Source organism: Sus scrofa, chromosome 1 (assembly GCF_054392235.1).
Source record: "Sus scrofa isolate SSC_HxYL_T2T_F1_AM1 chromosome 1, Sscrofa_HxYL_maternal_Yorkshire_Landrace_v2.0, whole genome shotgun sequence".
NCBI lineage: Eukaryota > Metazoa > Chordata > Mammalia > Artiodactyla > Suidae > Sus > Sus scrofa.
The window spans coordinates 250,890,793-250,908,528 of record NC_139383.1 but is presented as its reverse complement, the minus strand read 5'-3'; the positions used below and the strand labels follow the sequence as shown (position 1 = coordinate 250,908,528).

At 46.1% G+C, this 17,736-nt stretch overlaps 2 protein-coding genes across 13 annotated transcripts in view; one reads left to right on the top strand and one right to left on the bottom strand.

Moving 5' to 3' along the window:
- Positions 1 to 3,353, bottom strand: part of LOC106509209 (uncharacterized) — a 93,861-nt gene extending 90,508 nt beyond the window's left edge. For all 9 annotated transcript variants that reach the window (XR_014824586.1, XR_014824587.1, XR_014824585.1 and 6 more), the window contains exon 1: positions 3,231 to 3,353. The gene's annotated coding sequence lies outside the window, so the exon portion shown is untranslated. The remainder of the gene's footprint in view (positions 1 to 3,230) is intronic.
- A 106-nt stretch (positions 3,354 to 3,459) lies between these two features.
- The window catches only part of TBC1D2 (TBC1 domain family member 2), a 46,848-nt gene continuing 32,571 nt past the window's right edge, over positions 3,460 to 17,736 (top strand). For 2 of the 4 annotated variants that reach the window (XM_084990763.1, XM_084990779.1), the window contains exons 1-3: positions 3,460 to 4,032; positions 8,434 to 8,575; positions 17,140 to 17,267. In XM_084990763.1, the coding sequence (XP_084846889.1) occupies positions 17,147 to 17,267 (121 nt within the window). In that variant the 5' untranslated portion in view covers positions 3,460 to 4,032; positions 8,434 to 8,575; positions 17,140 to 17,146. Of the gene's footprint in view, positions 4,033 to 8,433; positions 8,576 to 13,343; positions 13,492 to 17,139; positions 17,268 to 17,736 lie in introns of all 4 variants that reach the window. The other 2 variants (XM_021066519.2, XM_084990771.1) reach the window with 2 other exon arrangements.

Here is a 17,736-nt window from a genome sequence, read left to right as displayed (position 1 = left end):
TAATTACCTCTTTAAAGGCCCCACCTCCAAATAGTCGCATTCTGAAACACTGGGAGTTAGGACTTCAACTTAAGAATTTAGGGGAGATAGAATTCAACCAGTAATAAGTGAAAAAGTTCAGAAACCTGCATTACCCCTTCCAACTCTTTATCCACAGGAATGATAGTGTTCTAGTCAGTGTCCCAAGGTCACAGTTAATAATTATTGATGCTAGAATTCTAATGCTAGAGTCAACAGGATACTCAAGCTAAATTTTGATATGCACAGCTTTTATTGTCTTCCATCCTCTTCCACCAAATAGTTTATAACGGTAGCTTCTCATTACCCTTTTTTACCCAATAGTTTTTAAAAATTATTGCTTTTATTTCCAAGAAATTATTTTCTTTGGTTAACTTTTTTTGCTATTATTTTCTAATTTTCATGCAAAGGGACTTGCTGGCACAAAATCTTCTTGGAAACCAAAAAAGTCTTTTTGACATGGAACATAAAATAAAAAGACTAAGTAATTCTCATGTAATTGACATAACCTGTCATTGCATTCTGATCTCTGTATCTTTGTTTTTTGCGGCTGTCTACTAGTAAATCTCACAAGGGCTAAAAGTGGTATGATAAAATCTCCAACTGCAACTGTAGCAATTCTGAGTTTTCAATGGTGTGAATTCTGCTATATAATCTACCATCCTCTTTGTGGTCTACTGCCTTTTGCTGTGAGGTCTACTTTATTGAGTTTTAATTACAACTAATGTTTATTAAAACATTTACTGTGCTGCATACTCTATGCTTAGAGCTTCATACATATTCCTTCAGTTAATTACCAAAATAACTCTAGGGATATTGATAGATATGGATCCAGGTTTTATGGAGATTGGAATTTATATAGTACCCTTGACTTTAAGAAAAAAATACAAAATTTTGAACACAAAATTAGATACGAAGATGGGTGCTTATTCGGAACAAGAAAATACAATAAATTGAGCAGCCCCTGCAGGTGAGGTTAAATTTCATTAACTTCACCTAAATCCACCTCCAGAAGTAGGTGTTCTCCTTGGTTCCATGTTTAAGGATGAGAAAAGACTGAGACTTTGGTTGAGTAAATCACTCAAGATTACAGCATTGGAAACGGACTGCAGAGCCCTCACCTTTACCCACTGCCTCTCATCGCTGAGAGTGCACCAGTGTTGTGTATTAATTTGCTACGATTTCAGATCCATGGTTTGAAAGCTTGTTTTAGACAGCTGTCTGTGATTTGAACTTGTTTTGATGAAATTGCTTTGAAGTTGGATGTTAGGACTTTCTGCCTCCCTCCCTTTTTTATAGGGCCACACCCATGGCATGTGGAGGTTCCCAGGCTAGAGGTCCAGTAAGAGTTATACATGCCGGCCTACGCCACAGCAACACCAGATCCTCAACCCTGTGAGTGAGGCCAGAGATCGAAGCTGCATCCTCATGGATCCCTAATTGGTTTCATTAACGGCTGAGCCACAGAGGGAACTCCCTATGTTAGGACTTTCTTACAGAAATTTCACACCTGGAGTGGAGAGAACCACGACATCATTGACACCAGGTAACAGCAATGGTGTCCATAACACGATGGACTTTTAAATGATAAAAACCAAAAGGTTTGAGTCTTTGGAGTGTTCTATCCAGGCAAGGCTACCCTGTGCTGACCCAATAGCTCTGCAAAGACCTTGAGACACTTGCTCCTGCCAAGGCCAGGCTATTCTTGGTCAACAGTGGTGTTAAACCATGCAGTAGTCTCAAGAAGAGAAGGGATATCCATTCCTGCACTGGCAATGCTAGTCCTCATGCGCAGTGGCACAAGCCACGTAAGGGTCCCTAGAATAACCACCTTTGGAGCAGCCCACTTCACCTGCCAACACTGGTACTGAGACCTAAGCTATTGGCTAGTGCCCAGCTTTTAGCTGAAAGGAAAGACTCTACTGGAAACCAACTCATATAAGAGAGACAGGCTAAAATCTGGGACCTGGGACCCTTTGCCACAGTGCTTGCACCTGGACAGCTATCTCCTCCAGCAACCAAATATAAAGAAACCATAAGGGACTAAAAATAACTACACGCATGCAGTTGAGGCAAATTACCAACAAGATTCAAAAAGACCAAAACCTAATAGCCACTTCTGAGGAGGCAGAAGCAAAAGCAGGGCACTGTGCATGCACTCTGCACACAGCACCACCAAGGGGGCAGACCACCAGATCCCTAGACTCACCCTTATCCCCACCACCTCCTCAGGGAGCAAGCAAGGGCAGCTGTTACTTGTTTTCCTACCTCCTGCTGCAGTACCGGTGCCAATAAAGCCTTGACTAAATTTGTCTGGCCTCTCATCAATTTGTATTAACGAGGTCAAAAACCCTTGTCAGTAACAGAAGGGTACACCTGAACTAAATTTGGACTTTTATTTCTTTCATTCCCCCGTTTGCCTAACAATAGTATAATTAATCTATCATCGGTTTGGAGAATGTTATTTCTCTATTATCATATTAAGAGACATTTTTAGATATGCTATGGACTTACAAAATATTATTATAATTTCTGCAGTGAACCTGTGTTAAGTAAATTTTAAGAAAAGACAACCTCAGACCTTGAGTATAATTTGCCCGGAACAAAACAAGGAAGATTTTGTTAAGGATGGCAAAGAGAGAGAAGCTAAAGAAAGAGGGGCTAAGAAAGGGCTAGTGAAGAACCGTGAAGCTCCTCAAGAGGTGGTAGGAAATGGGCTCCATAGCCCAAGCGGAGGGAAGCGCCTAAAGGAGTAAAGGGGGGAAACTTAAGGACAAGAGGCAGACAGACTGAGGACAGAAGTTGAGAAAGTTAGTAAAGACACATTTGATTCCACAATTTACTGTGCCCAAACCCGTCCCAAGCACTGGGTTCCAGCAAGGGCAGAAGCCGGGCCGGGCGCCCATATAACTCGAGTAGCTCAGGAAAGAGGCGAGCGGGAACTGGGACCGAGGAAGGAGAGGCCGCCACGGTCAGGGGAGAACCACAGGGTCGCTTAACTGCTGACGGGTATATAGGCCACCAGCAGAGCCCTCTAAGCACGCGCGCTTTGAGCGGCGCCGGAAATGTCGCCACGCAGCCGGGTGTCCCCTTCAGCCAATGGACGCGCCGTGCGCCCCGCAACGGGGACCTGCGCGGCACCTGGGGAGAAAAGGCGGGAGGCCCGTAAAGCTGGAGAAGGGACTGTCCCTCTACGTTATTACGCGTGTTACCAGAACAAGGTATTTGTGGAGGGCGTCTCCTCCAGCCTCTCTTCCGCTGGTTAACCAAATTCAGGGACACCACGCCTTCAATCCGAGGACCGCCCCACGCTCGCGGCTGCCCTCAGTAAATATGGCGGAGAGGAGCGAAGAAAAGTCGGAAGTTAGCAGTGTGGGAGGAGCCGGCAGGGGGCGTGTCGAGGCCTGTCCTAGATACCGAGGGGTCCGGATGGGCGTGGCCACCCTCAGGTACTGGGTTTTAGATCAATGAAGTGCACGCAACGCAGGGAGCTGCGTCCCTCCGTCGTCTCTTGGAGGCGGGTCACTAAAGGCCCCGCCCTCGTCCAGTTATCTCCGTCTTGAAGGTATCCCCTGAATCTCCGAGATTTGGCCGGAGTTGGGCAGTGGACATCCAGCTCCTCCGCAGTCCCTAGTGGCGATGGAGGACGCCCAGGAGAACCCCGCGGAGTCTAGCTCCTCTGCCCCCGTGTCCGAAGAGCCTGCCAGCTTGGCCAGGGGCTCCCAGGTGTTGCCTCCAGAGGAATCGACGGTCTGCACCCGACCTCTGGAGGCGGCCCCCAAGAAACTTTGTGGATATTTAAGCAAGTTGGGAGGCAAAAGGCCCATCCGGGGTTGGAAATCCCGCTGGTTTTTCTACGACGAGAGAAAATGTCACCTGTATTATTCGCGGACCGCACAGGATGCAAACCCCTTGGACAGCATCGACCTCTCCTGTGCGGTATTTGACTGCAAGGCGGACGCCGAGGAGGGGACTTTCGAAATCAAGACCCCCAGCCGGACTATTACCTTGAAGGTAAATGATGCAATTTTCTCCTTTTCAGCACAGCGGGGTGCAAGTGAGTGGTCACAATAAACTTACTGTAACTATAATCACCGACCCCAAACACCCCTGTGAACCCTGGGTTCACAGGGTCTTGTGCTTTACAAAGGGCATTCACACTCATTTCCTCATTGTGTTCCCATAACAAAGGCCCACATGATATACGCATATTACGGATCAAGTAATTGAGTCATAGGAGTTCCCGTTGTGGCGCAGTGGTTAACAAATCCGACTGGGAACCATGAGGTTGCGGGTTCAATCCTTGGCCTTGCTCAGGGGGTTGAGGATCCAGCGTTGCGTGAGCTGTGGTGTAGGTCGCAGACGCGGCTCGGATCCGGCGTTGCTGTGCCTCTGGTGTAGGCGGGTGGCTACAGCTCCTTATTAGACCCCTATCCTGGGGACCTCCATATGCCGCGGGAGCGGCCCTAGAAAAGGCAAAAAGACAAAAAAAAAAAAAAAAAAAAAAAAAATTGAGTCATAAAGAGATGAAGTGACTGGTCCAAGGTCACACAACTAAAAAGTGGTGTAGCCCACACTTGGAATCCCGTGGGTTTTCTACCTCTCAGCACTTGATCAAAACTTTTACTTTTGGGTGTGGCTAATAATGCAGTTGCCTTAACTTTTTTACTTCGGGTTGAAGTATAATCAAGATATGAGCTTTGCTGCCCTCTCTCAAGGCATGACTTCTGAATCACGTTTCTTTTTATTTCTTAACTTTTAAAAAAGTTTTCTTTTTAATTTTAATGCCCCCCCCCCCCCACATATGGAAGTTCCCCATCCAGGGATCCAATCCATCATAGTCACACTGTGAATTACACCTCGCTGCAGCTGCCCGGGTGCCAGAACCTTTAACCTACTGCACCAGGCTGAGAATCAAGCCCACACCTCCTCAGCGACCTCGGATTCTTAACCCACTGTGCCACAGCAGAAACTTCTGAATAACGTTTCTTTTTTCTTTACTTTTTTTTCTTTTTATGGCCATACCTTCAGTCACTTGTACTATTTGCAGACCGCACAGGATGCAAACCCCTTGGACAGCATGGACCCCTATGGAAGTTCTCAGGCCAGTGGTCAGTCGGAGCTGCAGCTGTGGCCTATGCCACAGCCAGGGACAAGGCAGGATTCTTAATCCATTGAGCCAGGTCAGGGATGGAACTGGCATCCTCACAGAGACAACATTGGGTCTTCAACCCACACAGAGCCACAACGGGGAACTCCTGAATCACATTTCTTGATATTATGGCCAAGGGGAGTGAATGCTGAGAAAATGTTGGCAGGTATTGTGAGAGAAAAATTTAGGTTTCACTGATCAACCTAGATTGCTCATTGAGGCATGTCTAAACCTGTTTTCTCATCAGTAGGTTTTGTTTAATCATATTTAACTGAGAAAGCCTGAAACAGTGCCAAGGCCATGTACTTTGAAATCATACAGGCTTGAATTCAAATTCTGCATCAGCTACTTACTAGCTATGTAACTGGGCAAGTGAACCTCTTAGTACCTAGACAGTTTGTGAGATTTAAAACAAGATGTCTAAGCACTTGGCACATCACAGGCAGCTACGAGTTGTTGAATTAATCTCAGTGCCTAGAATACAGCCTGGTACCTACTGGGTGCTCAATAAGTATTTGTTGAATGAACACACATAGTGATAGAACCAAGCAAGGTAAAGAGTTTGTATCATGTCAAGAGGAAGTGCCCCAGAACTTAACTGGAAAGAGAGATGTGGGCTAAGAGTTCTCGAGTCACACTCATCAGAGAAGACTGTGCCGGGAAACTGCCTCCCCAGCCCCCTACCCTGCCCTATCTTCCACCCCACCTCCAGCCAACTAGGCCTCTTTTGAGCCCCTTGGATGTAGCCTGCAGCTTTAGTTTCCCTATACTGGCTGGTCAGGCTGGTGACCAAGCTAAGAGGATCAGCAAAAATAAATCAAACCAGGAGTTCCAAGCCAGGAAGGCAGGGATTTTAGGGGTCATGTGGCTTATGGGTCTCTGGTTATCTTATGGTTATCTGTCTCCTCCCACACATTGCTACTGTCTACATGGTCTCCAAAATATGCCTTTTACTATTCCATTGATCCGTGTGTGTGTTGGCACAGTGCTCAGGACTGTGGTGTAAAGCCAAATCAGATTGCCCTCTATGGCTCAAACAGCTTAAGGCCTGGTGAAAGAGACGGGCAGGGAGACTGGCTTGTATAGTAAAATGTTTTATAGTTACACTATGATAAGTGTCTACCAAGAAGATGTGGTGGCAAAAGGGATCAGTTCCACTGAGTGGGCAGGGCTATCCTCAAAGGGCACCTTGGGGAGGGGGGAAGTGGGATGGGAAGGGGACAATGATACCTTCAGGCTTGAAAGAGGAAATCAATTTTTTACAAGCCAACCAGAGGAAGAAAGATATTCCAGGCCAAGAGAGCCCCCTGAGCAAAAACAGGAAAACAAGGTACTGCCTGGAACGTCCAGGCATATCCCAGGAGCCTAGAGTATATAGAGGGGTCCCCAAGACAGAGTGGGAGAACAGAGGCCCAAGGGCAGGGCATTTCTGAAGCTGGGGAGCTTGGACTTTGTCTTATGGGCTATGGGATACTGTCAGAGCTTCAAGCAAGGAAGCACTGAGAGATTAGAATGTTGAGAAATCTCGGTCTGATTACTGGCTAGAGAGCAATTAAGGAGAAGGCAAGGCTATGACCTGAGAGTCCGTCAGGAGGTGATCAAGAGAGAATGATGGCTGGAATTCTTGTCGCGCAGCTGGTGAAGGATCTCACATTATCACTGCAGTGGCTCAAGTCTCTGCTGTGGCACAGGTTCAATCCACAGCTTGGGAATTCTATAAGCCATGGGTGCAGCCCCCTCCCCCAAAAGAGAGAGAGAATGATAGTTGAGCTAGAGCTGAAAGAGTGAGCAGCAAGACAAATCACCGGTGGCTAGGCATGTAATGGAGGAGTCAGGGATGGCTTATGTAACTGGCTGTCAGCCTGGTTGGGCCGGTCACTGAGAGGAGAACCCAGGATGAAAAAACTGTAGGACATGCAGGTATATGTCCCCCTTAGTAGCCTCTTAAGTTCCAAGAGGATAGGGGCCATGTGTGTCAGCTCACCAGTGTCTCCAGTGCCTACCACATGGTCCTTGACATGTATAGAGATGCTCAGTATACACTTGTCCACTGAATTAATAAAATCAGGTGTCTGGGTATGAGCTGGAGCTTATCAGCACAAGGTCATGATGAAGCCCTAGGAGGGGCTGAGGTTTTTCAGGGAAAGTGGGTAGAAAGAGAAAATGGTGGGCATCATTGTATCTGATTTGATAACATTATGACAAGTCAAGGGCCTCTTTCATGGAGCCCCCGAGGCTCATGTGGTCATCACCCATGGTCCTCTTGAGAGGGGGCTTGCCCTGGCTGCCTATAGTCTGCTACTGCTCTCGCATGACATTGACTCTAGGCAGCACTGTGGGCTCACCATCCACTCCCAGCAAGCTGCCCAGCCCCTGCGGCCCAAAAGATTCCAGGCCTTCTCTACATAATCCACATCCTCCTGGCCATAAATTACAAGAAATCTCTGGTCTAGAAATGGGATATCGAGAAGTAGGAGATCAAGAGGGACTAGCTTTACCACCACCTGCTTGGGTGACTTCAGAGCCTTAATTTCTCCATCTATCGAAGGGATGGATCACTCCTGCCCTGCATCCCCAGTGGAGGATCCAGCAGCATTATGGTTGTGAGAGTAGGTATTTGGACTATCCAGTGCTGGGAAACTAGTGACTACCATCGACTATATATCGTGTGGGCTGCCCGGAGGATGCCACCATGTCGTAGTGTGCATGTGGCTTTCCAGTCTCCAATCATATCCATGGTTTCGTGCAGCCCTCAAACAGGAGGGATTCTCCCCACTCCACCAAGTCAGCTAGGACATTGAGATGTCAGATGGGGAGGTAGTGATACCCCCAACCAGGTCAGAATTTCAAAGCTCTCTCTTTCTTACCACCTCCAAATTCCTTTATCCAGTGAGCACATCTTGAACACCTACTGCATGTGAGAAACTAGGCTGGACACTTTACTGTCCTTACCTCATTTCACCCTCATAACCACCCAATGAAGTGAGGACTATCATCACCTCATAGTACAGAGAAAACCAAAGCCCAGAAAGGTTAGGGAAACTTTGAGTTGGAGATCCCAGCCTCATTATCTTTTGTAGCCAAGAATCATGTGGTGTTTCAGAGGTAAGCATCCATCTGCAACAACAGGGTGTTTTGTGTTTTTGTTTTTGTTTTTTCTGGGAAGGAGAGAGTTGCCGAGCCTCCCATGACCTTCCCACATCCCTCACCCAGTGCCATGATGTGGGCACAGGGCCTTGCCAACTAACCCTTGTGCTTCTCAGGCCGCCACCAAGCAAGCGATGCTGTACTGGCTGCAGCAGCTGCAGACGAAGCGCTGGGAGTTCCACAACAGCCCACCTGCACCTCCCGCCGCCCCTGATGCTGTCCTGGCTGGGAACGGGCCTGCCCTGCGCCTTGAGCTAGGTACCTAATGGGCTCTCCTCCTGCCGCACACCCAGGGCTCTTGGTGATCAAGCCTTTACCCTCCTGTTGGGAGTGAGTGGGAGGAGCCCTCTGCTAAAGAAGCAGAGAGCCAGGGATGTAACTCAGACTCAGGGCAACAGTATAGCATCAAGGGCAAAAACATGGGCTCTGAGGCCAGGCTGCCTCAGTCTAAATCCTAATCCTCTGAGGTCTTAGGCAAGTAGCCTAACCTTTTTGAGCTTCCATTTCCTTCCCTGTAAAATGAGGTTAATAAAGTATACCTACTTCTTAGGGTTATGAGGATTAAATGAAACCATTACCTTAGGTGGTGGAATGATGCTTGCACATTGTCAGAGCTCAGGAGTTGTCAGCTACTATTGTGACAATGAAACTATGGGATGATCTCAAGAAATGAAACTTTCTCAGAGTTCTTGCGAGGAAGGTTAATAAGAAAATGCAGTTATTATTGTTGCTTCTTATGTAAATGTTTTTGTGCTATGAGTTATGTAGATCTGTGATTTTATTCTCTGTTCTCATAAGGCAGAATCTTCACCCCCATGTGGCCCACATGATCCCAAACCCTAAAACATCCCAGCATGGAGGAGTCTGGGAGCTCCTACCCCCACCCCCATGCTGCAACCAGGATTATGACTGGCAGGCTTTAGAATTGAGACAGATCACCCACAGAGCTGCCCTTGCAAGCTCATGGAGAGTGAGTGCCCAGCACAGGGCTGCAGTGAGGCTCACCGGCCTCACCATCAATTGACAGGGAAGCCAGGGGGTGAGGTCAGGAACTATGGCTGGGCATCTCCTGGACCTTGGTACCCAGATGCTTTACAGACTGAGCTCATCTGCCCTTCCCCTTCTCCCCAGTTCTCCTTCCCTGAGCAAATGGCCTTCATTTACCCAGTTGCCCCTTCCTGGACCTCAGATAGTCCAGTCAGTTACTGTGGCTTGCCTTGTCTGCCCTCTGGCCTATACGTCAGACCCAGACTCTCACTGTTGTTGCTTTGGATCAGACTCCAACTCTTAACTGGAAAACCACAGCAGCCTCTTCTCTGGTGTCCCCCTGTCCCAGCCTGCCACCTCAGACCCAACCTCTTCACTGCAGTCAGAGTGAGCTTTCTCAAATGAAAGCCTGAGCCCCACGTGCCTCCCACAACTGCTCTCCACGTCCCAGGCCCAGGCCCAGCGTTTTAGAACCCAATCAGGCCTCATCCTTCCTCTTCTCACCTCTGCCCGTTTCCCCAGCACCCCACCTCTGCTGTACACTTAAGCAGCACGACTCACTCTTCTCTGCCTGGCAAATTCCTATTGACTTTCTGGCCAAACTCCACTGTCACCTCCTCTTGGCAGGCTTCCAGGACTTTGCCAGCTAGACTCTGTATGAGCCCTCAACACTCTTTGCAGATGGCTATATTGTGTCTTAATTACAGCATCTTTGTCAGTCTCTGCCCCTCCCCTGGCCCTCAAGGAGAGGGTCCGTGTCACCTGTGTCCCCAGTAACTAGTGCCCTACTGGGTGCATTGGATATTGGTTGAGTGAATATATTGATTTTATCATTAAGTAAAGAAAGGAGTATAAAGGTCTTAGCATAATTACCTAGGCACACAGTGAGTGCTCAATATAAGTGTGATCTGGTGATTATTATATGTGTATGTGCACACTGTCACTGTCATTATAGCTGCTCCTTTTAATGGTTTATAACAATCACGCGTAATTTTCTCAGAGAACCTTCTAGGTGTTTTATGCTTGTAAGTACTTTCTTTAGGGGAGGGTTTGTTTGCTTTGGCTTTCGCTTCTGCACTCCGACTCACCCTCCACTCCCATCTGTGGAGAGGGGGAAACTGCAGCGTGAGCTGACACAGTTGCCGGATCGGCCTCAGACTAGAAGCAACAGGAAAACCCTCCCAATGACAGGATTCCCAAGTGTCTGGGACTAAAATGAGAAGAACCAGGTTATCAGAAGAATGGCTTTGGTTCAGCACACTTGGTGGGCCTCTTCTGGGCCAACCCCTACTGTTGGCCTGGGAGGGAGAGGAGGGGTTGCCACAATGACCAGGCTCCTGAGGAGGTGACAGTGGGGGACACTGGCCTTCTCCTCTAAAGCCTCTCTCATCTCACAGCAAGCCATCACCCCCCTGGCCCCAGGGCCCTGCGAAATTTCCCCCAGAAAGATATTTCTGGAGTCTTGAGCAAGCTGGCAGACCGTGGATTAGCTGTCTGGAGCAAGCTGCCCCACCTCTCCAGTCTCCACCCTTCCTGGAGGAAGCAGGGGCCTGCTCCCTGGGCAGTGAAAACCAACAGAGTCACATCTGACTTTGAGTCACGGACACATCATCTTATAAAAAAGTGTCTCATCATGTCATTGAGCAATCTGCAAGGCTGCATATTCTCTACAGCATTTAAGCATTTATGCCTTTTTTTTTTTTGCTATTTTAGGGCCACACTTGTGGCATATGGAGGTTCCCAGGCTAAGGGCTGAATTGGAGCTATAGCTGCCGGCCTACGCCACAGCCACAGCAACGCAGGATCCGAGCCGCGTCTGCAACCTACACCACAGCTCACGGCAACGCTGGATCCTTAACCCACTGAGCAAGGCCAGGGACCGAACCACAACCTCATGGTTCCTAGTCGGATTTGTCTCTGCTGCACCACAATGGGAAACTCCCATTTATACCTTTATTTTATACTTTACCTAAACACTGGTCTCCATAAGAGCTAAGTAAAATCAAGGGGAAGCCAGCAGATTTATAATAACAATAACATGTTACCAAACTAGGCCACAGTTTGCAAAGGAGTTTTATAAATGTACATCATCATAAAAACACGCATACCACTTACTCTGTTCTCATACTTTACGTGCATCAATTACCTAATCCTCACAGCAATCTTAGGTAGTTAGTGTCATTCTCATTTTGCAGAAACTGAGGTTCGAAGAGGTCAAGAGACCTGTCCAAGGTCACACAGCAAGAAAACATCAGCCTGAAGTTTGAACCTTAGTCTGTAGACTTACTCTACCCCCAGCTCCACTCAGGCTTTGGGTCAGCTGATCATGTATCCAGGGCCCTTTGGGGAAGCAGCAACTCTCTGGCCGAGGCACTTTTCATTGAGCGACGATTTTTCCCTCTTGGTGATGGGGCAGCTCCTACAGCTCAGGCAAAAGGAGAATCACAAGTAAATGCTGAAAATTATTAGTGTGATCACTTCTCTGAGAGCATTTCTCTAGGCTGGAGAGGAACCCAGAGGCCCCAGAGCAGAGCCTGGTTCATCAGTTCTGTTTACTACAGTAGCATCTATCTAGAACCGAACCCATTATCTCTGAGGTGTGCCTGTGTTTTATGTTTTTGCACCCACACCCTTTTTGCAGATGTAGTGCAAAAGTAAATTTCCTCTACCCCTACATTTTTCACCCTCTCAGTAAGCAGGCTCCAGGTGAAAGGTGTCTGCTGCCCTGTTGTCCTCAGGGGCTGCCTGATCAAGATCATACCATCCCATAAGTGGCCTTAGTTCTCTCCCACTTTTTTGTAACACTCAAAATTGACCTAAATATTGTGCCTCCCTCTCTTTTATACCCCAAATAATGTTTCCTTGGAACCCTCCTTAACATTAAACGTTTTGAAGGAAGCAGAACATTTGAGAAACATAGAAAGCTGGAAGAAAAATAGCCATAATCCTATCACCCAGAGACAGCCAGTGTTAACATTATGTCATGAGCCCCATCTGCTTTTTATTTAAACATATTTCAGGAGTTCCCATTGTGGCACAGCAGAAAGGAATCCGACTAGGAACCACGAGGTTGCAGGTTTGATCCCTGGCCTTGTTCAGTGGGTTAAGGATCCAGCATTGCCGTGAGTTGTGGTGTAGGTTGCAGACGTGGCTCAGATCCTGAGTTACTATGGCTCTGGTGTGGGCCGCGGCTACAACTCCGATTCTACCCGTAGCCTGGGGATCTCCATATGCCTCAGGTGCGGCCCTAAAAAGACAAAATAAATAAATAAATAAACTTATTTCAGATCATATAACAATACAAAACACCCTACTTTGCTTTTTGGCACTCAGTATTGTGACCCTAAAATTTCCCTGGGTTATAAAATCTCTTTATAAACATCTACTTTTGATGAATGTATATTTTTTTCTGTTTATAAATATAATCCATGTTTACTGTAGAAAATTTGAGGGAAAAATTACAATGAGCATAACCTGCCCACTTCTAATCCCATCATTCAATTCTGACCACTGTTAAGATTACAGAATGTATTTCTTTGAGACTGTTCCTATACAATTGAGGGTATACTATAATCCCAATTTTTAGCTCCCTTTTTCCACTTAATATTATATCTCACAGACATTCTCATATTCTTAAGAATTCTTCATTAGCATTGTTTTAAATGGTTGAGTAATATTCCATTGCCTGAAGGCATCATGATTTATTTAGCCTTTCCCCAGATCTTGAGGCTAAACACTGCCAGGGTGAACCTCTTGGCTCATAAAGCTTTGTCTGCAGTTCTGTAAATTTTTGAGGGGGTGTCCAGGAAGGCTTTCCCAGCAAGATGCATCATTTTACTGGTTGCAGAATATTTGGAGAAAAGCCTGACTCTTTGGCTGCTGTTAACCTAGAAGGAAGGCTTGCTCTGCCACTAATAGACCTCTGCCTGCTCTCAGAGGGAGCTGAGTCCATAGCACCCACTGTCTAGTCTTTCTAATTGCAGTAACCCTAGTGGATGCTTTCCCTTTTTTTTTTTTTTTTTTTTTTTTTGTTCCCCAGAGCAAGAGGAGACGGAGCTGGAGGAGTTCCTGTGTCCCGTGAAAACACCCCCTGGGCTTGTGGGCATGGCAGCTGCCTTGCAGCCTGTCCCTTCTATGCCCTTGGCCCTTCAGAATATTTCCATCAAGCACCTGGGAACTGAAATACAGTAAGTGCCCTAAAGCTGAGAGGCCAGCCAAGCTGCAGGCAACCCTTCTTTGGACTTAAGAGTGATCTGGCTTGATTCCCTGCAGGGAGATGGGTCTGGGTAGGGGTTAGGGGCTTTATTTTTAATGTATCACATCATTACTTAAAAATAGTACATTTGTGGAGTTCCTGCTGTGGCATATTGGGTTAAGAATCCAACTGCAGTGGCTCAGGTCACTGGGGAGTAGCAGGTTCCATCCCCAGCTTGATACAGTGGGTAAAGGATCTGGCATTGCCAGAGCTATGGCGTAGGTTGCAGCTGCAGTTCAGATCCCTGGCCAGGAAACTTCCATATGCCACCAATGCAGCCATTAAAAAAACAAAATAAAATAAAAAGCTACATGTGTTGTTCTGATTTGTAAAGTAGTACTCACTTGTTCTTTGTAGAAAATTAGAAACATCTAGAAAGGTATAAATTGAAAAGTACCCATAGTCCCTTTACCCAGACAAGCATTCTTTTCATGCAGTGTATATCTTTCCTCACATTTTCTATATACATATATGCATAATTGAGATCATATTCAGTGGAATGAAGTGATGACTTCACAAATGTCTACATATATCAAACATACCAAATTATTCACTTTCAACATGTGTAATTTATTGTACATTGATCACGTCAGCTTCTTTTTGATTTAATAATGTATGATATATACAATTTCCCACTGGCAGGCTTTGTTTTAAATAGTTGCTAAGAAGATAGCACTATGGCCTGGGCTTTGGGGCCAAACTTCCTGGATTTGTATCCTGGCTCCACGAGTAATGGGCTGTGCTGCCCTTTGCAAGTTGTTTGATTTCTTTGTTTCACTTTCATTGCCAGTAAATGTAAATACAACAGTGCTTGCTTACAAAATTAGTGTTTTGTGTTGAAGGTGTGAAGTGGGCTGTAATGGGTTAATACACGTAAACTGCTTTAGAACTGTGCTGAGGGATCCATAAGCACATAAATATTACCTGCTGCTATTATTATTGCTCTTATTGAAGGAATGGAAGCTTTGAGGAATCAGACTATACCCACTACTGATCCTGTTTGGGTGCTTATTTTCTATGTGAGCTTCAGACACACTGGGACCTCTTAGAAAGCAGAATAGATTTTTCACTGGACTTGGATTAGAGACCCCTGATTCTGTGTGAGTGACTCAGGCATACCATTTCTCTCTGTCAGCTTCTGTGTTTGAATTTGCTTGGATAACTAGTAGGAAAGTGATACTGTTCCCAGAAGAGAAGTAGGTTTTTAGAAAAAAATATGATGAGTGTCCTCTGGAACTCAGGAGACAGTTGTGAACTGAAGAGAGAGACTCGGGGGTTAGGGGCATGGTTGAGCCCCTCAGGGTAAGTGGACAAACAAGGAGGGCACCCTGCAGGGGATCTTCCCTTTGGAGGAGCTGGAGGAAACTGGGTGCGTGGGGAGCCTGCTGTGGGAAGAGGACCTGAGAAGCCCAGCCACCCAGCAAGTGTGTGTCTAGGGCAGTCTCACCAAGATTCATGCCTAATGACGGCCACCAAACCGCAGAAGTGGAACAGAGAACAAGCAGAGACCAAGAAAGGAAGGAAGTTTCCAAGTAATAACCCACAGAAAATTCTAGGCAGTGTTGCAAGTGTCCTGGTTGCTGACACCCCTGGAAGGAACAAGGCTGCCCTCCTCTCCTGGCTGGTCTTGGAGCTTGCTCTTGGGTCTTCTGCAAGCCCAGGTCATACTCGAGGAAGGACACTATGCTAGGTGCTTTACACTCTTACTGATTTGTCCAGACAAATGTGAAATGGTATCTAATGTTAAATTCTCAGGCCATGGGTTAGACAGCCAAGTCTGTGGCTCAGCCCCACCACTTACTCGCTCTATGGCTTTGGTTTCTTGGCCTTTCAGAATCTCAGTTCTCTCGGTACAGTGGAAATTATAATAGTACTTCCTTCAGTGGGCATTGTGAGGAGTAAATGAGTTGAATGCACGTGGGTGAGGTCTACATGAGTTGAATTACTAGTGTTCAGCTTGGACTTGGCCCATGCAAGCACCCGGCCATTGTTTGTTGTGGATATGTTTCTCATCCCATTGCAGATGGGAAAATCCAGGCTCAGAGAGAATAAATGGCTTGCCCATGGTTATCTATCCTTCCAGAACATGTCTTTATGACCATGACTCCCATGCTGAGTCAGGGGTTCCTTATTCAAGGTTAGGTGTTGGGAGTGCTGATTCTAATTTATTCTCTGTTCTTAATTTAATTGATTAACCTTACCTTCCCTCAGTCAGCTGTATTCTCAGGTAAAGTACAGACTTATTCTTTTGGGTCCTATTCTGGACCCAAATATACCAAAAAACTGGACTTTATTTTAAAAATAAGATCAAATAATAGTTCTTTGGGAAGATTAACAAAATTGGCAAACCTTTAGCTAGAAAGACCAGGAAAAGAAAGCAGACTGAAATGACTAAAGTCAGGAACAAAAGAGGGGACATTACTACCAGCCTTACAGAAATAAAAAGATGTATAGTAAGTTCCATTGTGGCACAGTAGGTTAAGGATCCAGTGTTGCTGCAGCTGTGGCACAGGCTGTGGCAAAGGCTGCAACTGTGACATGGGTTCAGTCCCTGACCCAGGATCTTCCACATGCCACGAGTGCAGTCAAAAAAAAAGAAAAAAAGATTTATAAGGGAATACCATGAACAATTATATGCCATCAAATTAAATAACTTAGATGAAATGGATAAATTCGTACAAAGATAAATTACTGAAACTGACTCAAGAAGAAATAGAATGAGTTCCCATTTTGGCTTAGTGGTAATGAACCTGACTAGTAATCATGAGGATGTTGGTTTGACCCCTGGCCTCACTCAGTAGGTTAAAGGATCCAGCCTTGCTGTGAGCTGTGGTGTAGGTCCCAGACCTGGCTCGGATCCTGTATTGCTGTGGCCATTGTAGGCCAGTAGCTGCAACTCCAGTTTGACCCCTAGCTGGGAACTTCCATATGCCACAGGTACAGTCCTAAAAAGAAAAGAAAAAAAAAAAAAAATAGAAGAAATAGAAATTTTAAATAGTCCTGTGGCAAGTAAAGAGATTGAATTAGTTATCAAAACTCCCTCCCTCCACACACAAACACAAACCTAGGACCAGGTAACTTCACTAGTGAATTCTACCAAATGTTTAAAGAAGAATTTTATACCATTGTTCACAAATCCCCCCGCGCCCCCACAAAATTGGAGAGAACACTTTCCAGTTTATTCTATAAGGCCAGTATTATCCTGATTTTTAAGCCAGGTCGTTAGGACCAGATGAAGGTTTCAGGAAAGTTTGTCAAGTCCATTTCAGTGAGCAAAGCTGACAAATATCCCTGCCCCTGTGGAGCTTACAGTCCAGCAGTGGGATTGGAAGCAGAGGAGTCAAGCTCATATTGTTTACAGGCAATATTATGTATGGACGGTGAAAAGTATGATGAAAGAATGAAAAAGAGAAGGGTGAGGGAATCAGGGTGAGGCATCCTGCGGGGTGCCTGGAATCAGGCCAACTGATCAGGCCATGACTGAGGGTGGGGATAGGGCCTGAGCACCAACAGTGGCAGCGGGGAGGGCAAGAGACAAGATGACGGCTGTCAGCCTCCTGATCTTCTCTTTTCCTTTCAGAAATACAATGTACAACATCCGGGGCAACAAGCAAACCCAAGGAACAGGCCAGGGACCCCCAGGAGAAGATTCTTCACCAAGCGAGGAGCTTCAGAGGGAGGAACAGCCCCCTGACCCCAGGGCCCCAGGTGAGCTTTTGCCTGGGTCTGGGTTGCCTTCAGAGACTCTCCTCTCCCAAAACCAACATCTGTGCTTTTGTGTATCAGAGATGGAACTCTCTGGGTCACTCCTCCTGGGCTTCCATGGTCTAGTAGTAATGATTCTTTTTTTTTCTTTTCAATTGTGGTAAAAATACATAACATAAAATTTACCACTTTAACCAATTTTAGGTATACAGTTAGTTCAGTGGCATTAGGTATATTTGCATTCTTTTGTAACCATCACTACCATCCATTTCCAGAACATTTTTCTTCTTCCCAAATTGAAACACCAGGCAATGATTCTTGAAGTAATAAGGAAAATATCTCTCACTTTTTCTTTCTTACATTTTTTTTTAATTTATAAGGAAAGGATATAAAAATGCCTTTCTGGGATGATTAAAGTCAGATCTGCCTGAAGAAGCAAAACAAATGACCTCAAGGTACTCGTCCCAGCTAA